General features: G+C 47.7%; 3 protein-coding genes and 1 long non-coding RNA gene across 5 annotated transcripts in view; 2 read left to right on the forward strand and 2 right to left on the reverse strand.

The window, feature by feature from the left end:
- Positions 1-499, reverse strand: part of Lims2 (LIM zinc finger domain containing 2) — a 42070-nt gene extending 41571 nt beyond the window's left edge. Inside the window, exon 1 of the mRNA XM_045150194.1 lies at positions 295-499. The gene's annotated coding sequence lies outside the window, so the exon portion shown is untranslated. The remainder of the gene's footprint in view (positions 1-294) is intronic.
- An 8855-nt stretch (positions 500-9354) lies between these two features.
- Sft2d3 (SFT2 domain containing 3) lies at positions 9355-10121 on the forward strand. Its single transcript, XM_045150197.1, has one exon. The coding sequence runs from the start codon at positions 9465-9467 to the stop codon at positions 10119-10121; it is 657 nt and encodes a 218-aa protein (XP_045006132.1). The 5' UTR covers positions 9355-9464.
- Positions 10122-10162: 41 nt separating this feature from the next.
- LOC123460793 lies at positions 10163-14028 on the forward strand. The gene is made up of 2 exons (XR_006637198.1): positions 10163-10679; positions 12490-14028. It is a non-coding gene; the product is annotated as an uncharacterized LOC123460793 (long non-coding RNA).
- Positions 13334-25644, reverse strand: part of Wdr33 (WD repeat domain 33) — a 110535-nt gene continuing 98224 nt past the window's right edge. The window contains exons 18-22 of one of the 2 annotated variants that reach the window (XM_045150190.1): positions 24115-24553; positions 18411-18574; positions 18226-18318; positions 17002-17214; positions 13334-14571 (exon numbers count right to left, since the gene is read on the reverse strand). In XM_045150190.1, coding sequence (XP_045006125.1) covers positions 14342-14571; positions 17002-17214; positions 18226-18318; positions 18411-18574; positions 24115-24553 — 1139 coding nt within the window. In that variant the 3' untranslated portion in view covers positions 13334-14341. The remainder of the gene's footprint in view (positions 14572-17001; positions 17215-18225; positions 18319-18410; positions 18575-24114; positions 24554-25644) is intronic. The other variant, XM_045150191.1, reaches the window with a different exon arrangement.

Here is a 25644-nt window from a genome sequence, read left to right on the forward strand (position 1 = left end):
ACCACATTCCATCAGCACTTCTCCAACCTCTATCCCCAATAAAGGTCAGTAGTGCCTACCCTACCAAACCCCCAACCTGTGCCAAAGACTGATGCGGTCTCCCCACAGGAGGCCCAGTGCGCAGACAAGATGAGCTGATCCCCTGACCAACCCAGGAGGGCAGACCGCCCTCAGGCTGTTCCCGTCAGCACAACCGCATCAGCACCAGAACCGAGATCCTGAGGCGGGCACAGAGCCGGAGGTCGGCTGGTGGAAGAGGCCTCCCGCGCCCCACACACGTCACGACTTCTCTACCTCAGTGGCTGAGACGCCGCTCCGCCTCTCTGGAGCCTTCCTTCCCTGAGCGCTGCCAGTAACTTCTCTGAGGACAATAGCAGCTGCCCAGCCTGCTTGGCACAGCCACACGGAGACAGGCCAGGCCGGGCAATAGCCGGAGTGTCCCGCCACCACGGCACCCAAGTACTCTGGGCAGGAGTTTGACCTGAGCTCCAGAGCTGGAAGGTGCGGCCGGAGGCACCTTGGGGTCACGCAGGGACAGAGGCAGCATAGGAAGGAAAGGCTGGCCTCCCTGGGGATCCAGGACAACAGGACAAAAGGAGTAATGGCTGCCCTCTGAAGTCAGAGAGCCAAGAAAGGGACAGCTGCTAAAAATAGATGTTTCCTGGAGCCCGGAGCGCCTGGATGCCCAAGACAGTGGAGCCCACAGTGTCCAGGGAGAAAGAATCCTGGAAAGCCAAGGTAAGCCTGCCAAGATGCTTTCCCCTGAAAGACCAAGCCTCGGCATCACTTACACTAAAGTAAATTAAAGTAAATTACTTTACGCTGCAGTCATCAGCTGTGAAACTGTCACCGTGTTGGAAAATGCTCAGAGGTAGGAAGAAGGCAGCCCTGATCATGACCCGAGGCAGGAGCTGATCACTGCTGATCAGTTTGGATTATTTTTTCACCCAGTCATGATCAATGATCCTCTCTCCCTCCCTCCCTTTCCCTTCAACCTCCAACACACTCGAGGCCTAATGTAGTCCAGGTTGGTGACAAACTCAATATGTAGCCAAGGATGATCTTGAAATTCTCTTTTGTTTTTTGGGTTTTGTTTTGCGAGGGTCTCATTCTAGCCCAGGCTAAACTAGAATTCACTATGTAGTCTCAGGGTGGACTCAAACTGGCAGTGATTCTCCTACCTCTGCCTCCCGAGTGCTGGGATTACAGGTGTGAGCCACCACGCCCAGCCGCCAGCTGATCTTGAACTTCTGATCCTCCTGCCTTCCCCTCCTGGATGTTGGAATTACAGGCATTTGCCATGGTGCCAGGCTTATGCAGTGCTAGGGGTTGAACCCAGGGCTTTGTGCGTGGTACCCAGTCAACTAAGCCGCATCCCCAGCCCTGTATATCCATCCTTTTTCACATTTTTAATAAATATTTTATTTTTATTTATTTGAGAGAGAGGAGAGAGAATGGGCGCACCAGGGCTTCCAGCCACTGCAAATGAATTCCAGATTGTTGCGCCACCTTGTGCATCTGGCTTACATGGATCCTGGGGAATCGAACTGAAGTCCTTTGGCTTTGCAGGCAAGCACCTTAACCACTAAGCCATCTCTCCATCCCTGTATATCCATCTTTTATAAGCAAAACTTATTGGTATTTTTCAATTAAATTTTATACCTCTTGGGCTGGAGAGATGGTTCAGTGGTTAAGGCACTTGCTGGCAAAGCCTGACAGCCTGGGCTGACTCCCGAGGACCCACGTAAAGCCAGATGCGCAAAGTGCTGCATGCGTCTGAGATTTGTTTGCAGTGGCAGAAGGCCCTGGCATTCTTTCTCCCTCTCTCTCTCTCTCTCTCTCTCTCTCTCCCCCCTCTACTTGCAAATAAATATTAAAAACTAATTTTTGAAAAGAAGTTTTTTATTTCATTTTAGATTAATTGCTAATGGGTAAAGACAATTTAATTGTATATGTTAATCTTTTTTTCCTTGTGTGTGTATGTGCACGTTCGTGTGTGTGAGTGTAGGATGTGGGTTACCTTGGTGTACACATGGACGCCAGAAGATGAGTTCAGAGGTCAGTCTCACCTCCCGTCCTGCCTGAGGCCGACTCCCTTGTTGTGAGCCTCTGCATTTGCCAAGCTAGCTGGTCCACCAGCTTCCAGGAGTCTTTTGTCTCCGCCTTACTTCTCACCATAGATGTTCTGGGATTACAGAAACCTGCTACTGCGTCAGCTTGACATGGGTTCGGGGGTCCAGACTTGGGTACTCACGCTTGCATAGTAAGTCTTTTGTCTGGTGGGCCATCTTCCCACCCTTGAATGTCAGTCTTGTATCCTACAGCTCTGCTGTCCTTATTCTTTTCAATAAAGTCAACAATTTTTTAAATATTTTAGTTATTTGAGAGAGAACGAGTGCACTAGGGCCTTTAGCCACTGCAAACTAACTCCAGACATACGCACCACCTTGTGCATCTGGCTTTACATGGGTGCTGGTCCTTAGGCTTTGCCAGCAAGAGCCTTAACCACTAAGCCATCTCTCAAGCTCTGTACTTATTAATTCCAATGGTTCCTTAGAGATTCCTTAGATAATTCTAGATACAAGAGCATGTCATCTGCAAATAGAATTAATTTTATTTCTGTCCTTCCAGTCTTTTTGGTTTGTTTGTATTTTGAAGTAGGGTCTTGCTCTAGCCCAGGCTGACCTGGAATTCACTATGTAGTCTCAGGCTGGCCTGGAACTCACAGTGATCCTCCTGCCTCTGCTTCCCTAGTGCTGGGACTAAAGGCGTGCACCACTATGCCCTGCTCTCTGTTCTTGTTTTTATTATGAAAAGGTTTTTCATTCTGTTTGATGCTATCAACATAGGATAATATTATAATGCTATATCTATTAAGAGTGTGATGTGAATTCTGTCCTTTATTTTGTGTCAGTGTAGCTGTTACCTTCTTGTAACGGACAAAACACTCTCAAGAAGCAGTTTATGGAAGGAAAGGGTTTATTTCAGCCAACAGTCTTGAGGGGAAGTCCCATCGTGGCAGGGAAAGCATGACAAGAGAAAACAGCCAGGTGGGCATCACATCTCCACAGCAGCAGGAAGGAGTAGTCAGACAGAGCTAGCAGTGGTGTGGGTGTGTGGGGGGGAGCTAGGTTACAAAGTCCTAAAGCCCACCCCAGGAACACACCTCTTCCAGCAAGGCTCCACTTCCCAAAGGCTTTGGGGAACAAGTATGAGGCTTAATTACCAATACATGAGGTAACGGGGGACACTCCACATTCATACTACCACAGACAGGATCTTGCATGTAGCCTAGGCTGGCTTCGCTTATAGTCCTCCTGCCTCTGCCTTCCAAGTGCTAGGATTACAGGCAGGCATCATCACACCCTATCCTTTATTCTATTAAAACATGTTTAACTCAGGCATAGTAACACATGCCTTTAATCTCAGAATTCACTTGGGAGGCAGAGGTAGGAGGATCGCTGTGAGTTCGAGGTCAGCCTGAGACTACATAGTGAATTCCAGATCAGCTTGGGCTAGAGCATGACTCTACCTCAAAAATACAAAAAGGAATGTGAGATATATTAAAATATGGTGTGATATGTTACATTGCATGGCCCTCTCTCTCTCTCAGCGCTAGGTGGCAGCAGTGAGCTGCAACTCCCAGGGAACACTCTACAGTATAGGATGGGACTCAAGACAATATTCAAGCTCATCCATTAAAGGTGTTTGCTCCAAAAGCTTGCTGACTAAAGTTGCACTCCCAGGCACCCGTGTCATACGGAACATATGTGTGTTTTGCTTTGTGTTTTTAATGTTCATCTTTAGAAATTATAGACTACATGATTTGTCAAAGGAGACTACCAAACAATGGCCAAAGAGTCACCATCCATTCTACTTCTTTTGTCTGGTCACTCAGCGATACAATGGTATCAGCTACGATCGTTGTTGCTTGTCACCTCACATTATCTTTATCCGTGTGGTCACCATAGCCTACTTTCCCTTCCACATAAATTCAGGACCCCTTTTTCACATACTGAAAAGCCGCATCTCTGAGGCCTGGCCGGAACACTGATATTCTGTGCCATGTTGTACATCACCTATTTGGTAAGCTTCACTGACCCCGGATCACCACTTCTCATTTGTTGGTAAGGAAAATGTTGTGACTGGATTTTTTTTCCTTCTACTTCTCATGACAGGGTCCTGACCCACTCGTTCAGGTAACTGCACAAAATCCAGAACCAAACTAGCAGCTACCTCAGATTCATGTCTTAAAAACCTGTGACACAGGCCCTTGAAACACGGCTTCAACTTTGTTTTCTTACGATCTAATCTTTAGGCTTTTTCTGACACACTACGCGCGAAGGCCTCCCAGGCACTCTGTTGGTTGTTTCTGTTCGTTTTTAATCTAGTAGCGTAAGTACACACGTAGGGCTGGCATTCTGCAACCACAGCTTGAGAACGTGCTCTGCCAGGGCCTAGCTCTACGTTCTTCCACTTTGATCATTCCCAGGAACGCTGCGGCAGGCACATGCAGTCTCCCAGGCCCCAGGGAAGCCTGCGGTTTTATTTTGAAGCCTGGCTTCCTAAGTATGTTTGATCAGAGTGGCTTATTGTTCAGGCAGTGTTTCCTAGAGGTTAAGGTTCTTACTCAGACGGGGCTTCTGGCTGGTGTTGGGGGCCTCTGGAGAATGCGCCAAGTCTGCCCTCCATCTTATTGCGATTGATCCTGAGTAGGCAAAGCCTGCTTCTTGTGTACAGCCTTCCTGTCTGACACCCAGAGGCTATTCTGTTTCTTTTTCTAGTTCATGCTGAGCACTTTGATATTTTTGGTTGCTGTTGTTATCATGGAACTGTAAGAATCCTCTTGATTTTTCCTGGCAATAGATCTATCATTTGTGTGGGTATATGTATGCATGTTCACATGGGTGTGGGTGCACATGTGTGCATGCATGTAGAGGCCAGGTTGATGTCGGGGGGGGGGTCTTTCTCAGTCACCCTCTACAACACTACTCTTTCTAAATTATTATTTTGGCTTTTCGAGGTAGGGTGTCACTCCAACCCAAGCTGACCTGGAATTCACTCTGGAGTCTCAGGGTGGCCTTGAACTCCCAGCCATCCTCCTATCTCTGCCTCCCGAGCGCTGGGATTAAAGGTGTGCGCCACCACGCCTGGCTTTGGGTTCTTATTCTAGCCTTGGAACCCACTGTGTAGCCCAGGCTGGGCTTGAGCTTATGAAGATCCTCCTTATCTCAACCTCCTGAATGCTGGATGAGTTACTGCATCCAGCTCTTGTATTATTTAAATCATTCCTTTTTTTTGAGGCAAGTTCTTACTCTAGGCCAGGCTGACCTAGAACTCACTCTGTTGGTTCGTAAACTCATATTTTCGAGAGCTTGATCCCCAGCTGATGGTAACTTGGGAGGCGGAGACTTGCTGGAAGAACTGTACTGCGGGACAGACAGTTTGTAGTCCTTGCCTCCCAGTGTTAGCCTGGCTCACTGTCCGCTGCTCTTGTCCTGATGTTGGTCAGAAAGTGATGCACAGCCTCTGCCCACGGCACATTTCCCCTACCATCACGGGATTCCCCCGGAGTCTGTAAGCCAGAAGTAAATCCTTTTCTCCTACGAGCAGCTTTGGTCTGATGTTTTGTGCCAGCAATGAGAAGGTAACTAACAGTAGTCCAAGCTGGCATTTAGCTCACGGCCAACCTCCTGCCTCCTCAGCTTCCCAAGTGCTGGTATTATAGGCATGCCACTACACCCAGCTTTATATTTTTATTTACTCATTCATTTATTTTATTTATTTGATGGGGGGGGGGACAGATAAGAGAAAAAAAAGAATTAGTGCATCAGGGCCTCTAGGCACTGCAAATGAACTCCAGACACATACGCCACCTTGTACATCTGGTTCATATGGATACTGGGGAAATCAAACGTAGGTCCTTAGGCTTCACAGGCAAACGCCTTAGCAACTAAGCCCTCTCCAGCCCTATTTTTGTTTTTTTGAGGTAGGGTCCAGGCCGACTTGAAATTCACTATGTAGTTTCAGGCTGGCCTTAAACTCACAACGATCCTCCTACCTCTGCTTCCTGAGTGCTGGGATTAAAGGCGTGCGCCACCATGTCCGGTAGCCCTAGTGAGCGTCCTATGTTAGCACCCCTCAACACTGGATCTCGTTGTTATTATTATTATTATTTGAGAAAGAGAGAGAAAGAGAATGGGCACACCAGGGCCTTCGGCCACTGCAAATAAAACTCCAGAGGCATGCACAACCTTGTGCATCTGGCTTATGTGGGTCCTAGGGAGTCTAACCTGGGTCCTTACGTTTCACAGGTAAGTGCCTTAAGTGGTAAGTCATCTCTCCAGCCCAGAAAAGAAAGATTTTAAGAATCTCAGAGCTTTCTCCTCCCCATCTTCCTCTTTCCCTTCTCCCGCCTGGCCGTGCTCAGACCTGGTCTGGAGTCATCTTGTCAGGGCAGCTGAGTACTGCTGGGCTGAGAAGAGGGAAACAGCACCTCCCCTGAGCCCCTCCCTCACAGTCAGTTTCCCTCCTGTTCCAACCTAACACTGGTCCCCTTTCTTCTCTCCCCTCTGTGGTTATCTTTTCTCTCCCTCTCTCCTTCATTCCATCCCTCTCTCTCTACTCAGGGTTTTCTGATGGCCCCTCCCTCCCTCCCTCTTTCTTTCTTTCTTTCCTTTCTTCCTTCCTTCCTTCTTTCTTTTCCCTCTTTGGTTTTTCGAGGTAGGGTTTCTAGCCCAGACTGACCTGGAATTCACTATATATTCCCAGGGTGGCCTCGAACTCTCAGCAATCCTCCTACCTCTGCCTCCTGAGTGCTGGGATCAAAGGCGTGCCGCCACCATGCCCGACTTTAATGCCCTCCTATGGCTTCATATTCCATCAGTCTTTCCTGGCATTAAGTCTTAGGCCTAAGGAAACAGATTGTCTCTGGTTTATCTAGAGTCCAAAACCTGAGCATAGCCAAATGGAAGGAAGAGGGAAACGGGGAGAGAACTCTGGGATTCTTACTAAGACGAATGGGAGAGTCATGTTAAAGAATGAAACTAGAAGCCGGGCGTGGTGGCGCACGCCTTTAATCCCAGCACTCGGGAGGCAGAGGTAGGAGGATTGCCATGAGTTCAAGGCCACCTGGAGACTACACACCGAATTCCAGGTCAGCCTGGGCTAGACTGAGACCCTATCTTGAAAAACAGAAAAAAAACAAAAAAATAGGGGAGAAAAAAAAAGAATAAAATTAGGGCTGGAGAATGACTTAGCAGTTAAGGCACTTGCCTGCAAAGCCAAAGCACTCAAGTTCAAGTCCCCAGGACCCAGGTAAGCCAGATGCACAAGGGTCACATGCATGGGACTTCATTTGCAGCAGCTGGAGGTCCTCGTGCACCCATTCTCTCTCTCTTTCAAATAAAAATAAAATTTTTTCTTGGGCTGGAGAGATGGCTTAGCGGTTTAGCAAGATAGTAGGCTAGGTATGCCTCATTGATGAATACACGGGGTGTTCTGAAAAAGCAGTGATGGTTTATATGAATAATCTGCTTGTCCTCACGGACATGCTCGGACAAATCTGAAAGGTTTTCTAGATCACTGAGGTGGGAAGACCCACCTTATATGTGGGCAGCACCATCCTATGGGCTGGGGACCTGGACTGAAGGAGGAGGAGAGTGAGCCAAGCACCAGCATGCTCCTCCCTCCTTAAACTGTACGCTGAAACCAACCAGGTGCTAGCCAGGCACTTGGTTACAACCAGAAAAGTCAGTAATACAACTATCTAACCTCTTATCTGCTTGAAGTTCTTTTCAATGTTTAGGAAGAAATGAATGATGAAGCCCGGTAGCTGGTGAAGTTTATTTGCATCAGGCTTAAAGGGGGAGGTGAGAGAGATGAGGGAAGTTTGGGGTAAGTCAACTTTGTGCCAGACAAGAGCTAACTAGGTGGTGCACAGGGAGTCTAAACGTTTCCAAAGAAAAGCCACATGCAAGGCTACATTCTTTTCTTTTTTCAAATAAATTTTTAAAATATTTATTTATTTTAGGAAACAGAAAGAGAATGGGTGCGCCAGGACTTCCAGCCACTGCAAACGAATCCCAGATGCACGTGTCTCTTGTGCATCTGGCTTACATGGGTACTGGGGAATCGAACCTGAGTCCTTTGGCTTTGCAGGCAGGCTCCTTAAAGGCTAAGTCCAGTCCCAGGGCTGCATTCTTAGAGATGCAGCAGATGGTGCCAGGGGCTGGGGGACAAGGCAAGGACATGGCTTCTGTGGAGAGCACTGGAGGATATGACCCGACTAACAAAGAAATGCCTCTTGCCCAGTGTAAAGAGCTGTAAGGAAGGCACAGAAAACCACCAGAGCACCATGGCAGAGGCTAGGATATGGGAACAGGCATGATGAAGGGCTCCGGAACAGGGCAATTGAGGGATATTTTTAAACAAATTATCTAGATAAATTAGGTATACCATTTTAAGTAAATTAACAATTTCATACTGTATTATATCATAGCTACTCTCAGCTGCATGTGCAGTGAGCCCGACAGGTTGGGAACATCTGTTAGCAGCTTTTATGATTTTTCTGTCTTACGGTTCCCAGTCCCTAGGACCCAGGTAAGCCAGATGCACAAGGTGGCACATGCATCTGGAGTTCATTTGCAATGGCTAGAGGTCCTGGAGCGCCCATTTTTCTTTATCTCTGCAAGTAAATATGAACTATTTTATTAAGAAAAACGTGTGGGGGGCCCACAGCATAACGTTGGGTGTCTTTCTTGACCCCTTTCTACCTTATGGACTGAGGCAGGCTCATTTGAACCCACGGGATCGCCCGCTGGCCTGGCTACGCATCTTGTCCCGGGATAACTGTACACCTGCATGCACCGGTAAGACACGCGGGCCCACGTACCCTGTATTCAGATTCCCCCACTCCGCAAAAGTACAGCACAGCATCACAGCCACTTTAGACACTGACACTCAGTGGACTGTTTCTGTTAGCTGACAGAGGAATCGCTGATGTCTTTTTTTTTGGGGGGGGGGTATGAGGTAGGGTCCAGGCTGTAGACCTGGAATTCACTATGGAGTCTCCGGGTGGCCTTGAACTCACAGCGATCCTCCTACCTCTGCCTCCCGAGTGCTGGGATTAAAGGCGTGCGCCACCACGCCGGGCATTCCCGATGTCTCGTTTCACAGTCACAGCCACCACCAGCTTTGGATGCAGACGGCCGCCTAACACTCACTAAGGGAGGATAAAGAACAGGGCCGCCCTCTCTGCGCGCAGCAGCACAGCAGGACAGCGGCTCAGGTCCCCGCTTCCGGGAGCGCCTCCAGTGCCAACACTTTCGGCTTGGCCGACCAATCACCGCCAGGGAGCCGGGCCGGCCGACCAATCACCGCCAGGAGACCGAGCCGCAGCCGCTCGCAGCACAGGGAAACCGGAAGCATTTGGTGACGAGGCTCCCGGCCGCTCCCCGAACAAGATGGCGGACCTTCACCGCCAGCTGCAGGACTACCTGGCGCAAGGCAAGGCGGCCCGGTCGGCAGACGCTGAGCCGCTGATCGCCTCGGGGACGACGGGCGAGCCCGAGGCCGGAGGGGGACTGGCCAGGGCGTGGCTGGATCGCACGGGCTTGCGGTGGACGTGGACGCGGAGCGCCGCCGAGCCGGCCGCGGCGGAGGGACCGGCGTGCCTGCCGAGCGTGACGCGCGGACAGCGGCTGGCGGCGGCCGGCGGGTGCCTGCTGCTGGCCGCGCTCTGCTTCGGCCTGGCGGCGCTCTACGCCCCGGTGCTGCTGCTGCGCGCGCGCAAGTTCGCGCTGCTCTGGTCGCTGGGCTCCGTGCTGGCGCTGGCCGGGGGCGCGCTGCTGCGGGGCGGCGCGGCCTGCGGGCGCCTGCTGCGCGGCCAGGAAGTGCCTTCGCGGCCCACGCTGCTGTACGCAGGCGCGCTGACCGCCACGCTGTACGCGGCTCTGGGCCTGCGCAGCACGTTGCTCACGGCGCTGGGCGCGTGCGCGCAGGTGGCCGCGCTGCTCTGCGCGCTGGTGGGCATGCTGCCCTGGGGCGGCGGCGCGGCGCTGCGGCTCGCCGTGGGCCGGCTGGGCCGCGGGGCCGGCCTGGCCAACACACTGCCCGTGTGAGAGTCGCGGCCGGAGAAGAAGGGGAGACAGCCCGGATCCCGGCGCCGGGCGGATTCCGACGGCGCGCGGGCCGGCGGCGGTGGGGCGCGAGGCCGAGCCGTTCCCGGTGCTCGTGTAGCCGCGTTGGCGAGAGACGCAGTGTTTGTCCAACTGTACAAGCTGCTGCGAAGTCATTATGCCCGGAGTTGCTTTGGCACGAACTGGTTTTATATTGAGCCCAGTAGAAGACAGACAAAAGAACATTCGGAATTAGGTGCTTCTGTGGATTTTCTTGGACCTAACTTCTAGAACTCTTCGTTATTTAAAAAAAAAAAAAATTCAGTGGTGTACGTACTTGAGCGGAGGGCGTTGCTTCTGTCGCTGCGTGGACTTGGAAGTTAATTTACTGTTCAGTGTAAAACTGATTGCTGAAAACCGTTAAACACATTTGGCCTCTGGGTTTCAAACAGCGAGTTAAGTAGCACTTGACTACCTCGGTTTCTAACTGGATAGTGAACAGGATGCCTTCTTAAAGGAAAATCCTGTTGTACCAGACAACTAAAGCACTGGATCAAAAGGGTATTTTTTTTGCGGGGGGTGGATCAGGAAGCCAGGCCTTGACTGAGGGTTGTCAAAGCTTGGAGAGGAGCTGCAGGACTGGGCTAAGTAATCCCGGGGGACAGGAAGGTCTACAATCCAGAATTTCCCTCTTTTTGGTATTTCGAGGTAGGGTCTCGCTTTAACTGAGGCTGACCTCGAACTCACAGCCCGGCCAGAATTCTCTTCTTTAATGGAAGCCATAGCTTTTTTCCAAGCTCCTGTTATTATTAATACTTACCTACTTGTTAATAGTTTACAATGTACAGGCTGATAGTAATGCATTGCGAAAGGCTTTTCACATCTATGTTGCATTTCCTTCTAGACTCAGCAGGTTTTTATGCGGTGCTGGGCGTCAGCATTTAAAACCTGCCTTAAATTTTATCTCCAAAAAGTGTGGGTCCACTATTCTGGTAAGCCCAGAAAAACGTTTCACCAGTAGCCATAAATGACTTAGTGTATTCGCTTTTCACTAGATTGACACATCAGAATTACTTGAACAGCCACACCTTACACCTCCTTCAATTCATTTACAATGTCTGGGGGTGGAGCCAAGGATCAGTGTTATTTTTTTTTAAGCTCTCCATGTTTCCATGTTCAGCCAAGGTTGAGAATCCCTTCTGCATATCTGTTTGACAGTGACTGCAATAGAACACGTTTTCTTTCTGTCCCCAAAATGTGGTACCACTGTGGTCATTATCCCCATTACAGGTCTGTAGGCTGCCATCCTCCTCAGAACTCCCTTGAATTCTGCCAACTCCCTGTCAGCTAATAAGGCTCCCTACCTCAAGAGAGGAAACGCAGTTTTCAAGGAGCGATTTACCATTTCATGTTCATGGAATATTTCTTAAGTCAAGATTTTTTAAATTGTTCCCAACATTTTCTCAAGACTTATTGAAAATAATTGTGATAAAATTTTAAGCACATGGGCTAGAGAGATGGCTCAGTAATTAAGGTACTTGCCTGCAAAGCCTAACAACCTGGGTTTGATTTCCCAGTACCCATGTAATGTCAGATGCACAAGGTGGGACATGCATATGGAGTTCATTTGCAATGGCTAGATGTCCTGGTGTGCCCATTCATTCTTTCTCTGCTTGCAAATAAATAAATATTTTTTAATAATTAAGAACAGTATCATGCGTTTTGATGGTGTTTAAAATGCCATACATGGGGCTGGAGAGATGGCTTAGCAGTTACGGCATTTGCCTGCGAAGTGAAAGGATCCCATCTCTGCTCTCCAGGACCCACGTTAGCCAGATGCACAAGGGGGCGCACGCCTCTGGAGTTCATTTGCAGTGGCTGGAGGCCCTGGTGCACCCATTCTCTTTCTGTCAAATAAATGATGTTTAAAACATGCCATACATATTTAGTGTATGATGTAGAGATTCTGTTTTATCGATTAATTCATTAGCTTAGAATTTAGTTACGTTTTTTATCTCACACCAGTGGAGTGCAAGTGAAGAATATACCCACAAGCCTTCAGCCTCTCAATAGTGTGTCTATGGTGGGGTGCTGGTGCTTTGTTCTGTCTTTCATTTATTTATTTTATTATTTTTTTGTTTGTTTTTCAAGGTAGGGTCAGTCTCACTCTAGTCCAGGCTGACCTGGGATTCACTCTGTATTCTCAGGGTGGCCTTGAAACTCACAGTGATCCTCCTATCTTTGCCTCCCGAGTGCTGGGATTAAAGGCATGTGCCACCACACTCGGCCTGGTGTTTTTATTTTTGAAGTAACATGAAAATTATTACTGGGTTCTAACACCCCAAATGGTCAACATTTTCTCACTCCACAGAAATAACACTAAGAGAGCTCTGGAAGAGGTTTCTGTGCTACCCAACTGTGCCAGCATTCCCATCTAAGCAACCTTGGAGACTTCCAGCACCAATCAACATGCAAGCTTTACCTGCCAAAAAAGCTGTCAATGTCATGAGATGGCTGCCCTGTTAACAAGTAAAAGCGAAAGCTTTCTTAGGAAAACGTGAGTCAGGGCTGGAGAGATGGCTAAACGGTTAAGTGCTTGCCTGTGAAGCCTGAGGACCCCGGTTTGAGGATTGATTCCCGAGGACCCACATGAGCCAGATGCACAAGGAGGCGCGCACGTCTGGAGTTCGTTTGTGCCCATTCTTTCTGTCACTCTCTGCCTTTTTCTCTCTCTGCCGCTCCCAAATAAAAATAAACAAACAAAAAAAAATTTTAAAAAGAAAAATGTGAGTCAGCATAGAAAGCATTGTCTCAAATGGAATTTCTGCCTTTCAATCTCACTCATCAAGTTACTGTTTTTGTTTTTGGAGGCAGGGTCTTGCTCTAGCCCAGGCTGACCTGGAATTCACTCTATAGTCTCAGACTAGCCTCAAACTCATGGCAGTCCTCCTATCTTTTCCTCCTGAGTGCTGGGATTTTAAAGGTATGTACCACACCTGGCACCAATAACCTTTGTATCATAACTTTAGTATGATATTAGTATAGTCACTCTGCCCATCTGTTTGCTTCTTGAGGTCTTATGTAGTCCAGGCTGGAAGATACTAAACTTCTGATCCTCCTGTGTTCATATCCTGAGTGCTTTAAGTTACAGGAGTGGGCAACCACCCCTGACTTTATTTATTTGGGGAAGAAAAAAAAAAAAAAAAACAAGGAACTTGTCATGACAAAGAACTTCCTGATTTACAAAGAGCTGTCTTCTACCTTAAACACTGTTGTTTCCTCCAAGCTAGCATGGAAGAGGGGACTGTGTTTTGCAAAACTTTGATAATCCTTTTTCCTCTAGTTCTTTTCAGTTTAGTAAGGGAAATAATTGTACTGGATTGTGGTTAACTTCTGGTTTCTACCAAGAGCATTTCCCAATCAAAACAAGACAATTCACGTGTAAAATGATTACTAGGAGATGCACCCAAGGGAGACCCTCTAGTTGAACAGCCAAACGAGTCACATTTTTCTTCAGAATGTAATTTTCCACCTGGAGGAGCATGTCTGAGGTTCTGAGTCTACTTGGAACTACATTAGAGTAGTTCTAAAGTATTCTTCACTGTGTACAAAAATAGTGTGACAATGGGTAGGTAAGAATTGTTGAAAAGCACAGTTTACAAATGAAATGCATTTAGATGACGATGACATAGCTGTCCCCATTTAGTCTGTTCATGGATGTCAACAGTGATGGTGCACCCCTCAGCAGGTCAGATGCAATGGAAACCACAGGTTTCCTTAAGGCAAGCACTTCACAACTAGTTGTTTTCTGTTAATTCTTGAGTAAATCACATTCTGTATTCATACAAAAACAATGTTTTTTTCTCTGACAAACTGTACATATAGAAATAAATTTCCAAATGGACATGAACTTAAATTTGTGGAGGTGCTCCTTGTCTCATGACACTAAAAAAAAAAAAAAAAAAAAAAAAAAATTCCAGCTTTTACCTTCACAAAACAACATGGGGGAGTTAGGGTGACGTGGGTGGACAAGACAAACAGCCAGCTACTCTAGGTAGCCAAAAGTCTCTTCATCTTGAAGACCTCACGGGGCTCCTGGAACCAGCTGCACCAGGAGAGTTCAGGGCTGCAGTGATGAAAGCTTCTTTCTGCTTCACTTGGTAAGTCCACAAGAACTTCTTAAATACTGTCCAGAGAGGCCTAGGGGTACTTAGCCCCTACTTCTACCGACCTCTCCCACTGCCCCTTGAAGACCCTCGCCTTGGCGGGCCAGAGTTCATGTTACTCCCTCTTCCCCAGTTACTGCTACTTCGGCTCCCTCGAGAGGGTGTGCCACTGCCTGGGGGGCCCCCAAAAGGTTCATCTCTGTGGTACCCATCATGATGGTCTCCATCCAAGGAGCTGGAACGCCCGGATTTTGGCACTCTCTGGGAAGGTCCTGGGCCCCCTCGGCCTGAAACAAAACATTTCACACATGACTTTCTGTACTGGACACTGCTCAGTAACTCCTGGTACAACCTTTCACTCCCTGCTGACAGTAGGCCACTTCTGGGAGGTTCTAATATTGACAGTGACATTCAGAGCACTTAAGCATGCTCCTCTGCCTCTTCCTGACCTCCACATTTCTATCCTGGCCTGTGACCTCAGTCCTCAGTGTCAAGCAGGCCACACTCCCTAAGGCTATCTGACAGAAGACAGGACGCACAAGGCACCTGCAGCACACTGCACTGCATCACAAGCACAAGCAGCAGAAGGCTGATGGCACTCCTGTGCTACCACAGCACTAAGCACTCATGACTTGAGAAGTACGGCACGGAGTCTACTGTAGATGCTGGTGACCAGGGCTCCTGCTAGGACCCAGGTTGACTGCTCCAGGATATGGAGTATCTTTGCATTCCTTTGCCTAGCTTTGTGTAAGAAAATATTTCTCACAGAGCAAAAACACGCTTTCATAAGTATTTCTCCCAGGGATGATATAACTTGTTTCAGACTTCAGATACACAGATATTTAGGTATCAGGTAAATTCTGTCTTTTAAAAGCTTTTTCTGGGCTGGAGGGATGGCTACAAAACCAGAGGACCCAGGTTCGATTCCCCACAACCCAGATTAGCCAGATGCACAAGGGGGCATACACATCTGGAGTTTGTTTGCAGTGGCTAGAGGCCCTGGCGCACCCATTCTCTCTTTTCAAATAAATAAATAATAAATTAATAAATAATAAAATATTCAAAAAACAAACAAAAAATATTTTCTCGGGGGCTGGAGAGATTGCTCAATGGTTAAAGGTGCTTGCTTATGAAGTATGACAACCTGGGTTTAATTCCCCAGTACCCATATAAAGCCAAATGCACATAGTGGCATATGCATCTGGAATTTGTTGGCAGTGGCAGGAGGCCCTGGTGTATACATTCTCTCTCTCTGCTTGCAAATAAGTAAAAAATAAAGCTTAGAAGCTGGAGAGATGGCTTAACAGTTAAGGCATTTGCCTGCAAAGCCAAAGGACCTCAGTTAAATTCCCCAGTACCCACGTAAGCCAGATGCACAAGGGGACGCATGAGTATGGAGTTTGTTCACAGTGGCTGGAGACCCTGGCATGCCCATTCTCTTTCTCTCTATCTACCCTTTCCCTCTCTCTCTCAAATAAATAAATAAAAATACCTTTTAATTAAAATAAAACTTGGGCTGGAGAGAGAACTCAGTGGTTAAAGCCTGATGGCTCCAGGTTTGATTCCCCAGTATCCACATAAAGCCAGATGCATAAAGTGCCCAGACTCACTCTGTCTCTTTCTCTCTCTCTAATAAATAAGTAAAAATATTAAAAAACAAAACGCCTTTTTCTTGGGCTGAGGATAGAGCCCAGTGGTACGGTGCCTAGCCTTAGTGTGTCCAAAGCTTGGATTTGATCCCCAGTGTTGCAAAATATATGAATCAATTAATAAAACTTTTTCTCATGAAATGATGGGATTTAGATCTCCTGTAGCATGTTCACACAGCACTACTGCCAACTTTATTTTGTTATAAATATATAAATCAAAGTTGAATCTAATGGAGATGAAGAGGTTAGGGCAGGTAACCAAACAATCTTGGCTTCTTTTCTCAAAGTATCTTTAAGCCAAAGTACCTTAGGGGTGTTTGGGCAGAGAAGCTGTGAGCTGGTACACAGTGTCCGTGCTAACCACATATCCTTGGCCAGGGGACCTATAAGGCATCCAGTGACTGTGAACTCTTTCAAGGCCACAAGATACTGACTAGTAATAAAATGCTTCTGTGGGCATTGGAGAGGTACTGGAGGTACATGAGTCATTTCTAGACTGACCAGTGTAAGGCAAGTGAACACGGGATGCCACATAGGCTACTGCCCAGCCCAACCTGAGGGAGACCACATGTGTAGTCAGCATCAGTGACTGCTAGTTCTGGCTAAAAGTATTATTGTTAACAAAGTAAAGATCCAAAAGCTTTGAGGTTACAGAGAACCAGCTAAAATACCTCTACATGCTGTTACACACAGCAATATTCCCAGGCTGAAAAGCATAGCCCAGAACCTGGCAGAGGACACTTTGAGAGTTATGAGTGGCCACTGGTGGAGTCCACAACTGCTGGGGAGATGAGAAGTGTCCAGAAAGCAAACTGGGCAGAGTGCTGGGGCACCTCAGAAAGAGCTGGGTAGAGAAAGAACCAAGGATTCCTGGAAGCAACTGGGCACTCAGCAAAGTTGCCTGGAGCCAGCAGATGCTAGTATACATCTGTGGCAAGTACCCAGACTGTATTTACAGCAAATTAAGAAGCATGAGCCTCTGCCTAGCCTATCCTACAGAGCCGGGCTAGGAGGTAGGTGCCTCCTGCAATCTCAGTCCAGTTCCTGGAACTGCTAGCCTCCTCTTACCTTTGCCTCGGTCCTCAGAGGGGCCTCCAGGGGCCTCCATCTCTCTGTGCTCAGAACTGCCTGACCCATCGTGCCAGGGCCGCTTTCGGGGTGGCAGAGAGGCCATGTCCATGCCTTGGAGAGAAGAGGAGCGCTCTCTGCTGGCTGGAGAGTGGCCATCATGAGGAGGATGGTCAGGGCGGGGAGCGTCACGGAAGTGTTCATGGCCTGGTCCTGAAATGAGAACCAAAGGTCCATGCTGTTAAGAATCTGACAGAGTCAGGGCAGGGGAGATGGCTCAGTGGGTAAGAGTGCTTGCAGCACAAGCATGAGGGCCCCAGGCCGCTTGAGTTCGATTTCCCAGCACCCCTGTACACAGCTGGGCATGGCCACACATGCCTATAACCCCAGTCCTGTCAGGAGCAGAAACCAGAGAATCGCTGTGGCTTTCTGATCCGTCTGACCAAAAACCCAGCAGCTCCAGGTGCAATGAAAGATCCCATGTCAAGGAAACATGCAGATGAGGGATAGAGGAGGACACCCGACGTTCTCCAGCCTCCACAGGTGTGTGCATGAGATGCACGGATCTGCACACACATGTGCATAAACCACACACACACACACACACACACACACACAGAGAGAGAGAGAGAGAGAGAGAGAGAGAGAGAGAAAAGAATCTGACAGTGTCACTGGAATCAAATACAGTGCAACCAACAGCAGCTGGGCGTGGCACCACTGAGAACACAGAGCAACTTGAGGTATCCTTCAAGAAAGAAACGTGTGTGGAACAAGCAGGTAAGTCACAGCTCGGATGTGAAGGAAATAAACTCCTTAGAGTAAAAGGAAGCAAGAAGTGGCTCAGGATATCTTTACAACCTTAAAAACCCACTAAGGACCTAAAAGAGAGTCCACAGATGACAATTACACCTGCTAATATCTCTGGCATCATCAATTTAAGAAAATTTTACTTCGTTTGTTTTCTAAAAATGACAATAATCCAGTGAAAAGAATGGTTTTATTTTATACTTACACAAATCCCTTTACTGTCTGACTTAACAGAAAAAAAGCTGATTCTCCCACCTCATTCTGTATCTCATGGAACCAGATAAAACGCCGCGGCTGGCGGAGGCAGACAGCGAGAAGGCAGCTCCCGTGGAGGCGGGCGGGAGGAGGGCGGAGGCGCCCTGTCCTGCTACTCTAGTGTCACTGTAGGCCACATGACAAGCACATCTCCTTCCTTACCTGGCTCTCGGTTCCCATCCCAGGAGTCTGGCTTCCGTCCTCCTTCAAAGCGAGGGAACTCGTCAGGGGTGGGGAGCAAGCCCTTCCTTCCTCCTACACAGCGGAGCAAACAACACTGTGCTCACCGGCTGCCCAGCTGCGCTCACAGCCGTGTCCCACAGACAGCTGTGCTCAGCACTGCTCACCTCGCGGGTTGCCCCGGCCTCGCCCTCTGAGATCTCGTCCTCGGGCCGCTTCGTCAGAAGCATCAAAACCCTCTTCCGGACCAAAGTCTTCAGGGCCAGGAAAGTTGTCCCTTCCTCTTGGGGGAGCACGGCCCTCATGTCTTGTGGGGGCTCCTCTTCTGAAGCTGTAGAGAAAGACCAGAATGTCTACCTCCTGGAAGCATTGTACTCTACATATGCAGAAAGCCTCATGACAGGGATATTAAGGAACAATGACAATGGGAATAAAAAATAAAACAAAATGACATTTAAAAAAAATCACTTTCAGTGCCAGGTGTGGTGACACACCTTTAATCTCAGCACTTGGGAGGCAAAGGTAGGAGAATCGCCATGAATTTGAGGCCACTCTGAGACTACATAGTGAGTTCCAGGTCAGCCTGGGCTAGAGTAAAACAAACCCTACCACCAAAAAAACAAAACAAACAAACAAACAAAAAAACCTGGAGAGATGGCTTAGCAGTTAAGGCATTTGCCTGCAAAGCCAAAGGGCTCCAGTTTGATTCCCCAAGACCCACGTTAGCCAGATGCACAAGGTGGCGCATGCATCTGAAGTTCGTCTGCAGTGGCTGGAGGCCCTGGTGCGCCCATTTTCTCTCTCTCTCTCTGACACTCTCAAACAAACAAACTTAAAAAATAAAGAACATCACGTTACAATACTTGTATTACAAGCTAAAACAGACAGGAAGACAATATACTACAATGTGAGTTACTTATGCTTACAGAAACAGTAAGGGGATGAGTATGACCTAAGTGCTTATTTCAAACTCAGTCACTGTTCCTTCAGTGAACCTTTCCCTGTATTTCTTTCTTCCTCATGGCATCCATAACTGGCATCATCACGTCTATTCCCCCGAAGAGCACTGAAGCCTCCGGCGCTCAAAGACACATAGGGCATGTACTCTATTTGCCTCAGCCCACGGCCTCCACTCTGTACAGCTGTCAGCCACAGGCTGTTCCAGTGTCCCTTCTCCACAGCCAACTGGCATCCGGACCACTGGCTTGCAGGTTCCTGACTGGTTTTCTTGGGCATTTTGGAACTCAAAGACTGAGTCACCTGCAAGGGTGGCCAACACCCAAAGCTCACAGGGAAGTCTGCAGAGAGCTAGCTCAGCCTACGTGCAGCAGGATGCATGAAAGCACACCAAGAGCCAAAAGTGCTACAGAAAAGATGCAACAGGCGTGGTGGGGCACACCTTTCATCCCAGCACTTGGGAGGGAGAGTTAGAAGGATCACCATGAGTTCAAGGCGACCCTAAGACTACACAGTGAATTCCAGGTCAGCCTGGGCTAGAGTGAGACCCTACCTCGAAAAACAAACAAACGAAAGAAAGAAAGAAAGAAAGAAAGAAAGAAAGAAAGAAAGAAAGAAAGAAAGAAAGAAAGAAAGAAAGAAAGAAAATACCGCCCATTATGGACAAAATGTTTTGTGTCTCTCAAAATCTCTGTGTTGAAACTCTTACCCCCAGTGTGATGATGGTGTTTGGAGACAGGACCTTAGGAAATCAGAGTTATATAAAGTCATGAGGGTAAAGGCCTGAAGATGGAATTAGCAAGTAAAACACAAGGACTGGGGAGATGGCTTGTTAGTTAAAGACACTTGCTTACAAAGCATGCTGGCTCAGGCTCAATTTCACAGTACCTGCATAAAGCGAGATGTACAAAGCATTGCATGCATCTGAAGTTCATTTCCAATATTGGGAGGCCCTAGTGTGAAGCCCCCCTCCCCGTTTGCAAACAAATAAATAATAAACATATTCAAAAAGAAAGTACAAACACAAGAAAGATGGCCCCTGCCCTGCCTGAGAAACATACCCTCATCGGAATCCAATGCTGACAGACTCTGATCTAGGACTTTGAGGCTCCAGAAGTACAGAAAATAAATTCCTGTTTAAGCCACCATAGGTATTTTTTGTGCAGCAGCCTGAGCAAACTAAGATAGCATCTAATCGACAGTATCCTCTCAAATTTCTCCCTTCTACTGACAGAACGGTTACTGAGTGTCTGCAGTGTTCTGCCACCACCACTCTCGGTCCTAAGGAGACAGCAGGAAGTTGACATGCTTGCAGGACATACAGGTAATCAAGAAAGGGCTGCAGAGATGGCTTAGCAGTTAAGGCACATGCCTCAAAAGCTTAAAGACCCAGGCTCAATTCCCCAGGACCCATGGAAGCCAGATGCACAAGGTAGCACATGTGTCTGGAGGTCCTAATGTGTCCATTTGCTCTCTCTCTCTTTCTCTCTCTCTCTAATAAATAAAAATTTTAAAAAACCAGGTCAGTCTGGGCTAGAGTGAGACACTACCTCAAAAAAAAGACAGAAAATAAATACCACCAATCCTTAAGCAGAGGATTCCCATGAGAGCTACCCAGAGGAAACTCCACACAAGAGCTCAAAGAATGATTACAAGAGGTAATATGATGGAGAATGGAATTTCAAAGAAGAAAGTGTGGGGGAGGAAGGGAGGGAATTAACACGGGATTTTTTTATAATCATGGAAAATGCTAATAAAAATTAAAAAAAAAAGAATGATTACAAATAAAGGCCGGGGGGCTAGAGCGATGGCTCAGCAGTTAAGGCACTTGCCTGAGAAGCCTAAGTACTCATATTCAACTCCCCAGATCCCATATATACCAGACTCACAAAGCCAAGTACAAGGTCACACATGCCCACTAGGTGGTGCAAGCATCTGGCTTTTGATTGCAATGGCTGAGGCCTTGGCATGCCAATTCTGTCTTTCTTTCTCTGTCTCTCTCTAAAAATTAAAATAAAGGCTGGTGAGATGGTTCAGCAGCTAGAGAATGATTGTAAATATGTATCAAGAATGCAGAAAGAAGCCAGGTGTGGTGGCACACGCCTTTAACCCCGGCACTCAGAAGGCAGATCACTGAGAGTTCAAGGTCAGCCTGAGACCACAGTGAATTTCAGGTCGGCCCAAGCTAAAGTGAGACCCTACCTCAAAAAAAGAAAAAAAAAAAAGAGGGTTGGAGAAATGGCTCAGTGGTTAAGGCACTAGCCTGGAAAAGCCTGAGGACCCAGGTTCAATTCACCAGAACTCACATAAGTCAGATGCACACAGTGATGCATGCCTATCCATATTGTCTCTCTCACTCTCAAAAATAAATAATTTTTTATTTTTTGGTTTTGGTTTTTCAAGGTAGGGTCTCACTCTAGGTTACTGTCTTTTTGCATTGTCTTTAAAAATATTTTATTTAGGGGCCGGAGAGATGGCTTAGCAGTTAAGCACTTGCCTGAAAAACAAAAATCAAGTCCAAGTTGATCAAAGACCTCAAGGACACCAATAATCTATATGGAAATCTACTTCCTTTTTAGCTAATTAAAAAATATAATTAAAAAAAGAAGAGTTTGGAAGCCAGGTGTGGTGGTGTATGCCTTTAATCCCAGCACTTGAGAGGCAGTAGAAGGATCACTGTGAATTCGAAGCCACCGTGAGTCTGACTGGGCTAGAGCAAGACCCTACCTCAAAAAAACTTAAAAAAAGGAAGAGTTTGGGCAAAAGTACGCTGTTGTTGGCATGGAGAACGCTGCACCCAGAAGCCATAGGTTGCTATAGGGTTGAGAAACTTACCAGTAGGTTGTTGGTCAGGGAGACCCATAAGGTCCCCAAAACAATGCAAGGTATCTCTAAGACTGGTTCCCTACCAGAACTAGACTGAGAAATCAAGCTGGAACTGAGCTTGGAACGGGACAGCTCCCATAGTGCAGGAAGGCACTATGCAGGTTGCTGGTGGATAAAAATCAGCAATCTTGGGCTAGAGGGATGGCTTAGTGGTTAAGGTGTTTGCCTGCAAAGCCAAAGGACACTGGTTTGATTCCCCAGGACCCAAGTTAGCCAGATGCACCAGGGGGCACATATGTCTGGAGGCTCTGGTGCACCCATTCTCTCTCTCTCCCTCCTTTTCTGTCAAATAAATAAATATATAAAAATTTTTAAAAAATCAAGCCAGGCATGGTGGCGCACGCCTTTAATCCCAGCACTCGGGAGGCAGAGGTAGGAGGATTGCCATGAGTTCAAGGCCACTCTGAGATGACAGAGTTAATTCCAGGTCAGCCTGGACCAGAATGAGACCCTACCTCAAAAAATAAATAAATAAATAAAATAAAAATAAAAAACTTATCAGCAATCTTAACCAGCAGTGGACCCTCCACCTACACAACAGGCTAGCCAGGCAAGATGTCCCCACAGTGCAATAGTGGCATGACTGTCATGTGGGTAGCCAAAATGCTCTGATTGCATCTGAAGACCACTCCACAGGAGATAATCCACCCTGGAACTGACAGCCTAGTCCAAAGCCTATGGCTTGGAAGGTCATAGGCCCTACGAGGGAAGCTAGTACTATGGTCTGGCTAAATGGGAACGTTTGTTGTATGCCATAGATTAGTAATGCCATTCTCACTTCTGGTTAGAGAAGCTTCTTTGATAGCAGTGACAACTGAGGAGATTCAAAGCTCAAAGTGCTAAGATGTGACAGTCAAGTACTCAGCACTGCATGAGACAACTCTATTATCACACCCACCAAGGCTTAGGGACCACTGCAGAAGAGGTGGGAAAAACGTAAACATTAAAGGATGGGGGAGTGTACTGCAACTCTGTCTTCTGGACAGAGTGACCATTGCATTCATGACCCCCCAGTAGTCATCATGACCTGCACAATACTGGGCCCATCAATGCATCATCATGGATAATGGAGGAGGACAACAAAAAGACATCAAAATAGAAGAGGGGTTAGTTGAAAGGAAGAAGGCAGGAGTTCATGGAAGGGTTATGAGGGAAAGAGGAACATAAGAAAGTAATGGGAGGGGATCATCATCAAAATATTATGTACATGTATGAAAACTGTCATTAAAAAGATTTTTTAGGGCTGGAGAGATGGCTTAGCGGTTAAGCGCTCGCCTGTGAAGCCTATGGACCCCAGTTCGAGGCTCGGTTCCCCAGGTCCCACGTTAGCCAGATGCACAAGGGGGCGCACGTGTCTGGAGTTCGTTTGCAGTGGCTGGGAGCCCTGAGCGCCCATTCTCTCTCTCTCTCTATCTGTCTTTCTCTCTGTGTCTGTCACTCTCAAATAAATAAATAAAAAATGAACAAAAAATATTTTTAAAAAAAGATTTTTTAAAAAAAGCATGAGGGCTGGAGAGATGGCTTAGCGGTTAAGTGCTTGCCTGTGAAGCCTAAGGACCCCGGTTCGAGGTTCGGTTCCCCAGGTCCCACGTTAGCCAGATGCACAAGGGGGCGCACACGTCTGGAGTTCGTTTGCAGAGGCTGGAAGCCCTGGCGCGCCCATTCTCTCTCTCTCCCTCTATCTGTCTTTCTCTCTGTGTCTGTCGCTTTCAAATAAATAAATAAATAATTTAAAAAAAAATTAAAATTTCTTTAAAAAAAAAAAAGCATGAATTTTTCAAGGCGTGGTGGTGCAGCACTCAGGAGGCTGAGGTAGGAGGATCTTTGTGAGTTCAAGGCCATCCTAAGACTACATGGTGAATTCCAGGTCAGAGCAAGACCCAACCTCAAAAGCCTACAAAAAGAAGTACTGCATGAATACAGAACTCAGAGCGAATAGGGTTAAATAAGAGAGTACAATCCCCTGGTAACAGAGGAGACACCTCTGTTACCAGGGGAAATGCGGAGAATCCACACAATGTCTCCCACCTTTCTTCTCTGCGCCCTCGAAAACGTGGGTCCTCAGGATCCCGAGGAAAACGTTCATCTCCAGGTCTGCGGCCTTCCCATGTCCCTGGAGGGCCTCGAGCTGCACCCCGGCCATCCCCCTCGCTGAACTCCCTGTGATCAGGTGGAAAGGGAGGCCCAGGACCCCCTCTCCTCCACTTCTCTTCTTGTGGCAAAGGTCCTCCTCGGCCCTCAAATTCCCGTAACCGATGGCCATAGCGCTTGTCGGGGTGGAAGTCATCTGGTCTGCTGAAGTCATCAGGGAAATCAGGGTGAGGGCCACGCCTGTCAGGGGGACCCCTGCAGTCCTGGCCACCCCGGAAAGGGCCCCTCTCAGGCCCATGCTCAGGGCCACCACTCTGTTCATGCCGCCTCTCTGACATGGGGCCCAGGTGATGGTTGGGAGGGCCACGAGAGTCACCTGAAGGAAACAAAGCTGACCGTTACCATGGCTCCTGGAAAGCTTGCCTACTAGGTCTTATTTCAGTGTCTGCCAGTTTCGAAGGTACCCTGGCTACAGCAAGTCACTATTCTCAAAGGAGGTCAGTATTCCCTTCTTAGGACATGCCAGAAGACATAAGCAAGCTTCTTGTCGTCAGAATGGCCTTTCCTTTCCTGTCCTGTCCCCGTGCTTTTGACAACTTCATTAGGGCCACTGGCTCTACTCTCAAGGTGGACACAAAAGAGAAAAGCCATGTCACAAGATAGGAAACTGAGTAGCAAAAATTCACCTCTGCTTTTCTTTATAGGTTTCATTTTACTGGTTTTAAACTGGTGCATGCACACGTGCCTGAGTGCGGCAAACAGGAGTGTGGAGGTCAGAGGACAACTTTCCGTGTTGTTCCTGTCAGGTGCTATCTACCTCTTTTTTTTTTTAATGTTTTATTTATTTAACAGAGAGCGAAGAACAATGGGGGGAAAATAGGCAAAGCAGGACTTCCTGCCTCTGTAAACTACTGCCAGGCAAACGTGCCACATTGTGCACTTGGCTTTACATGGGTACTGGGGTATTGAATCCAGGCCTGTAGGCTTTGCAAGAAGTGCCTTTAACCACTGAGCCATCTCTCCAGCCCATGTCTACCTTATTTTGAGAAAGCATCCTTCCTTGGCCTAGAGTTTTCCAAATAGGCTAGACTGGCAAGCCAGTAGGCCCCAAGGACCCTCTTCCCCAGCCACAGGAACTACTAGCCTGGGTGACCAGGTCCAGCAATTTTATGTGTGTTCTGGGGATTGGACTCAGGTCCCTGTGCTTGCATTGCAAGGACTATACTGACTGAGCTATCTCCCCAGCCCTCACCTCTATTCTTCTAAAAGCCAAAACTATTACAGCACCCTACGGCCACCTGTGACATCACTTTTTTTAAAACCCTAACCTCTACTTTTTTTTTTTTTTAACTCTAGCCACCACTTTTTAAAACCCTGGCCTGTTTAGCTTACTTCTATAACTCACACTAGGAACATTAACCCATTCCTCACAAGACTCACAGAATCACAGGCCCTTCATACACCAGC

Source organism: Jaculus jaculus, chromosome 5, assembly GCF_020740685.1.
Source record: "Jaculus jaculus isolate mJacJac1 chromosome 5, mJacJac1.mat.Y.cur, whole genome shotgun sequence".
In the NCBI taxonomy this organism is placed as follows: Eukaryota; Metazoa; Chordata; class Mammalia; order Rodentia; family Dipodidae; genus Jaculus; species Jaculus jaculus.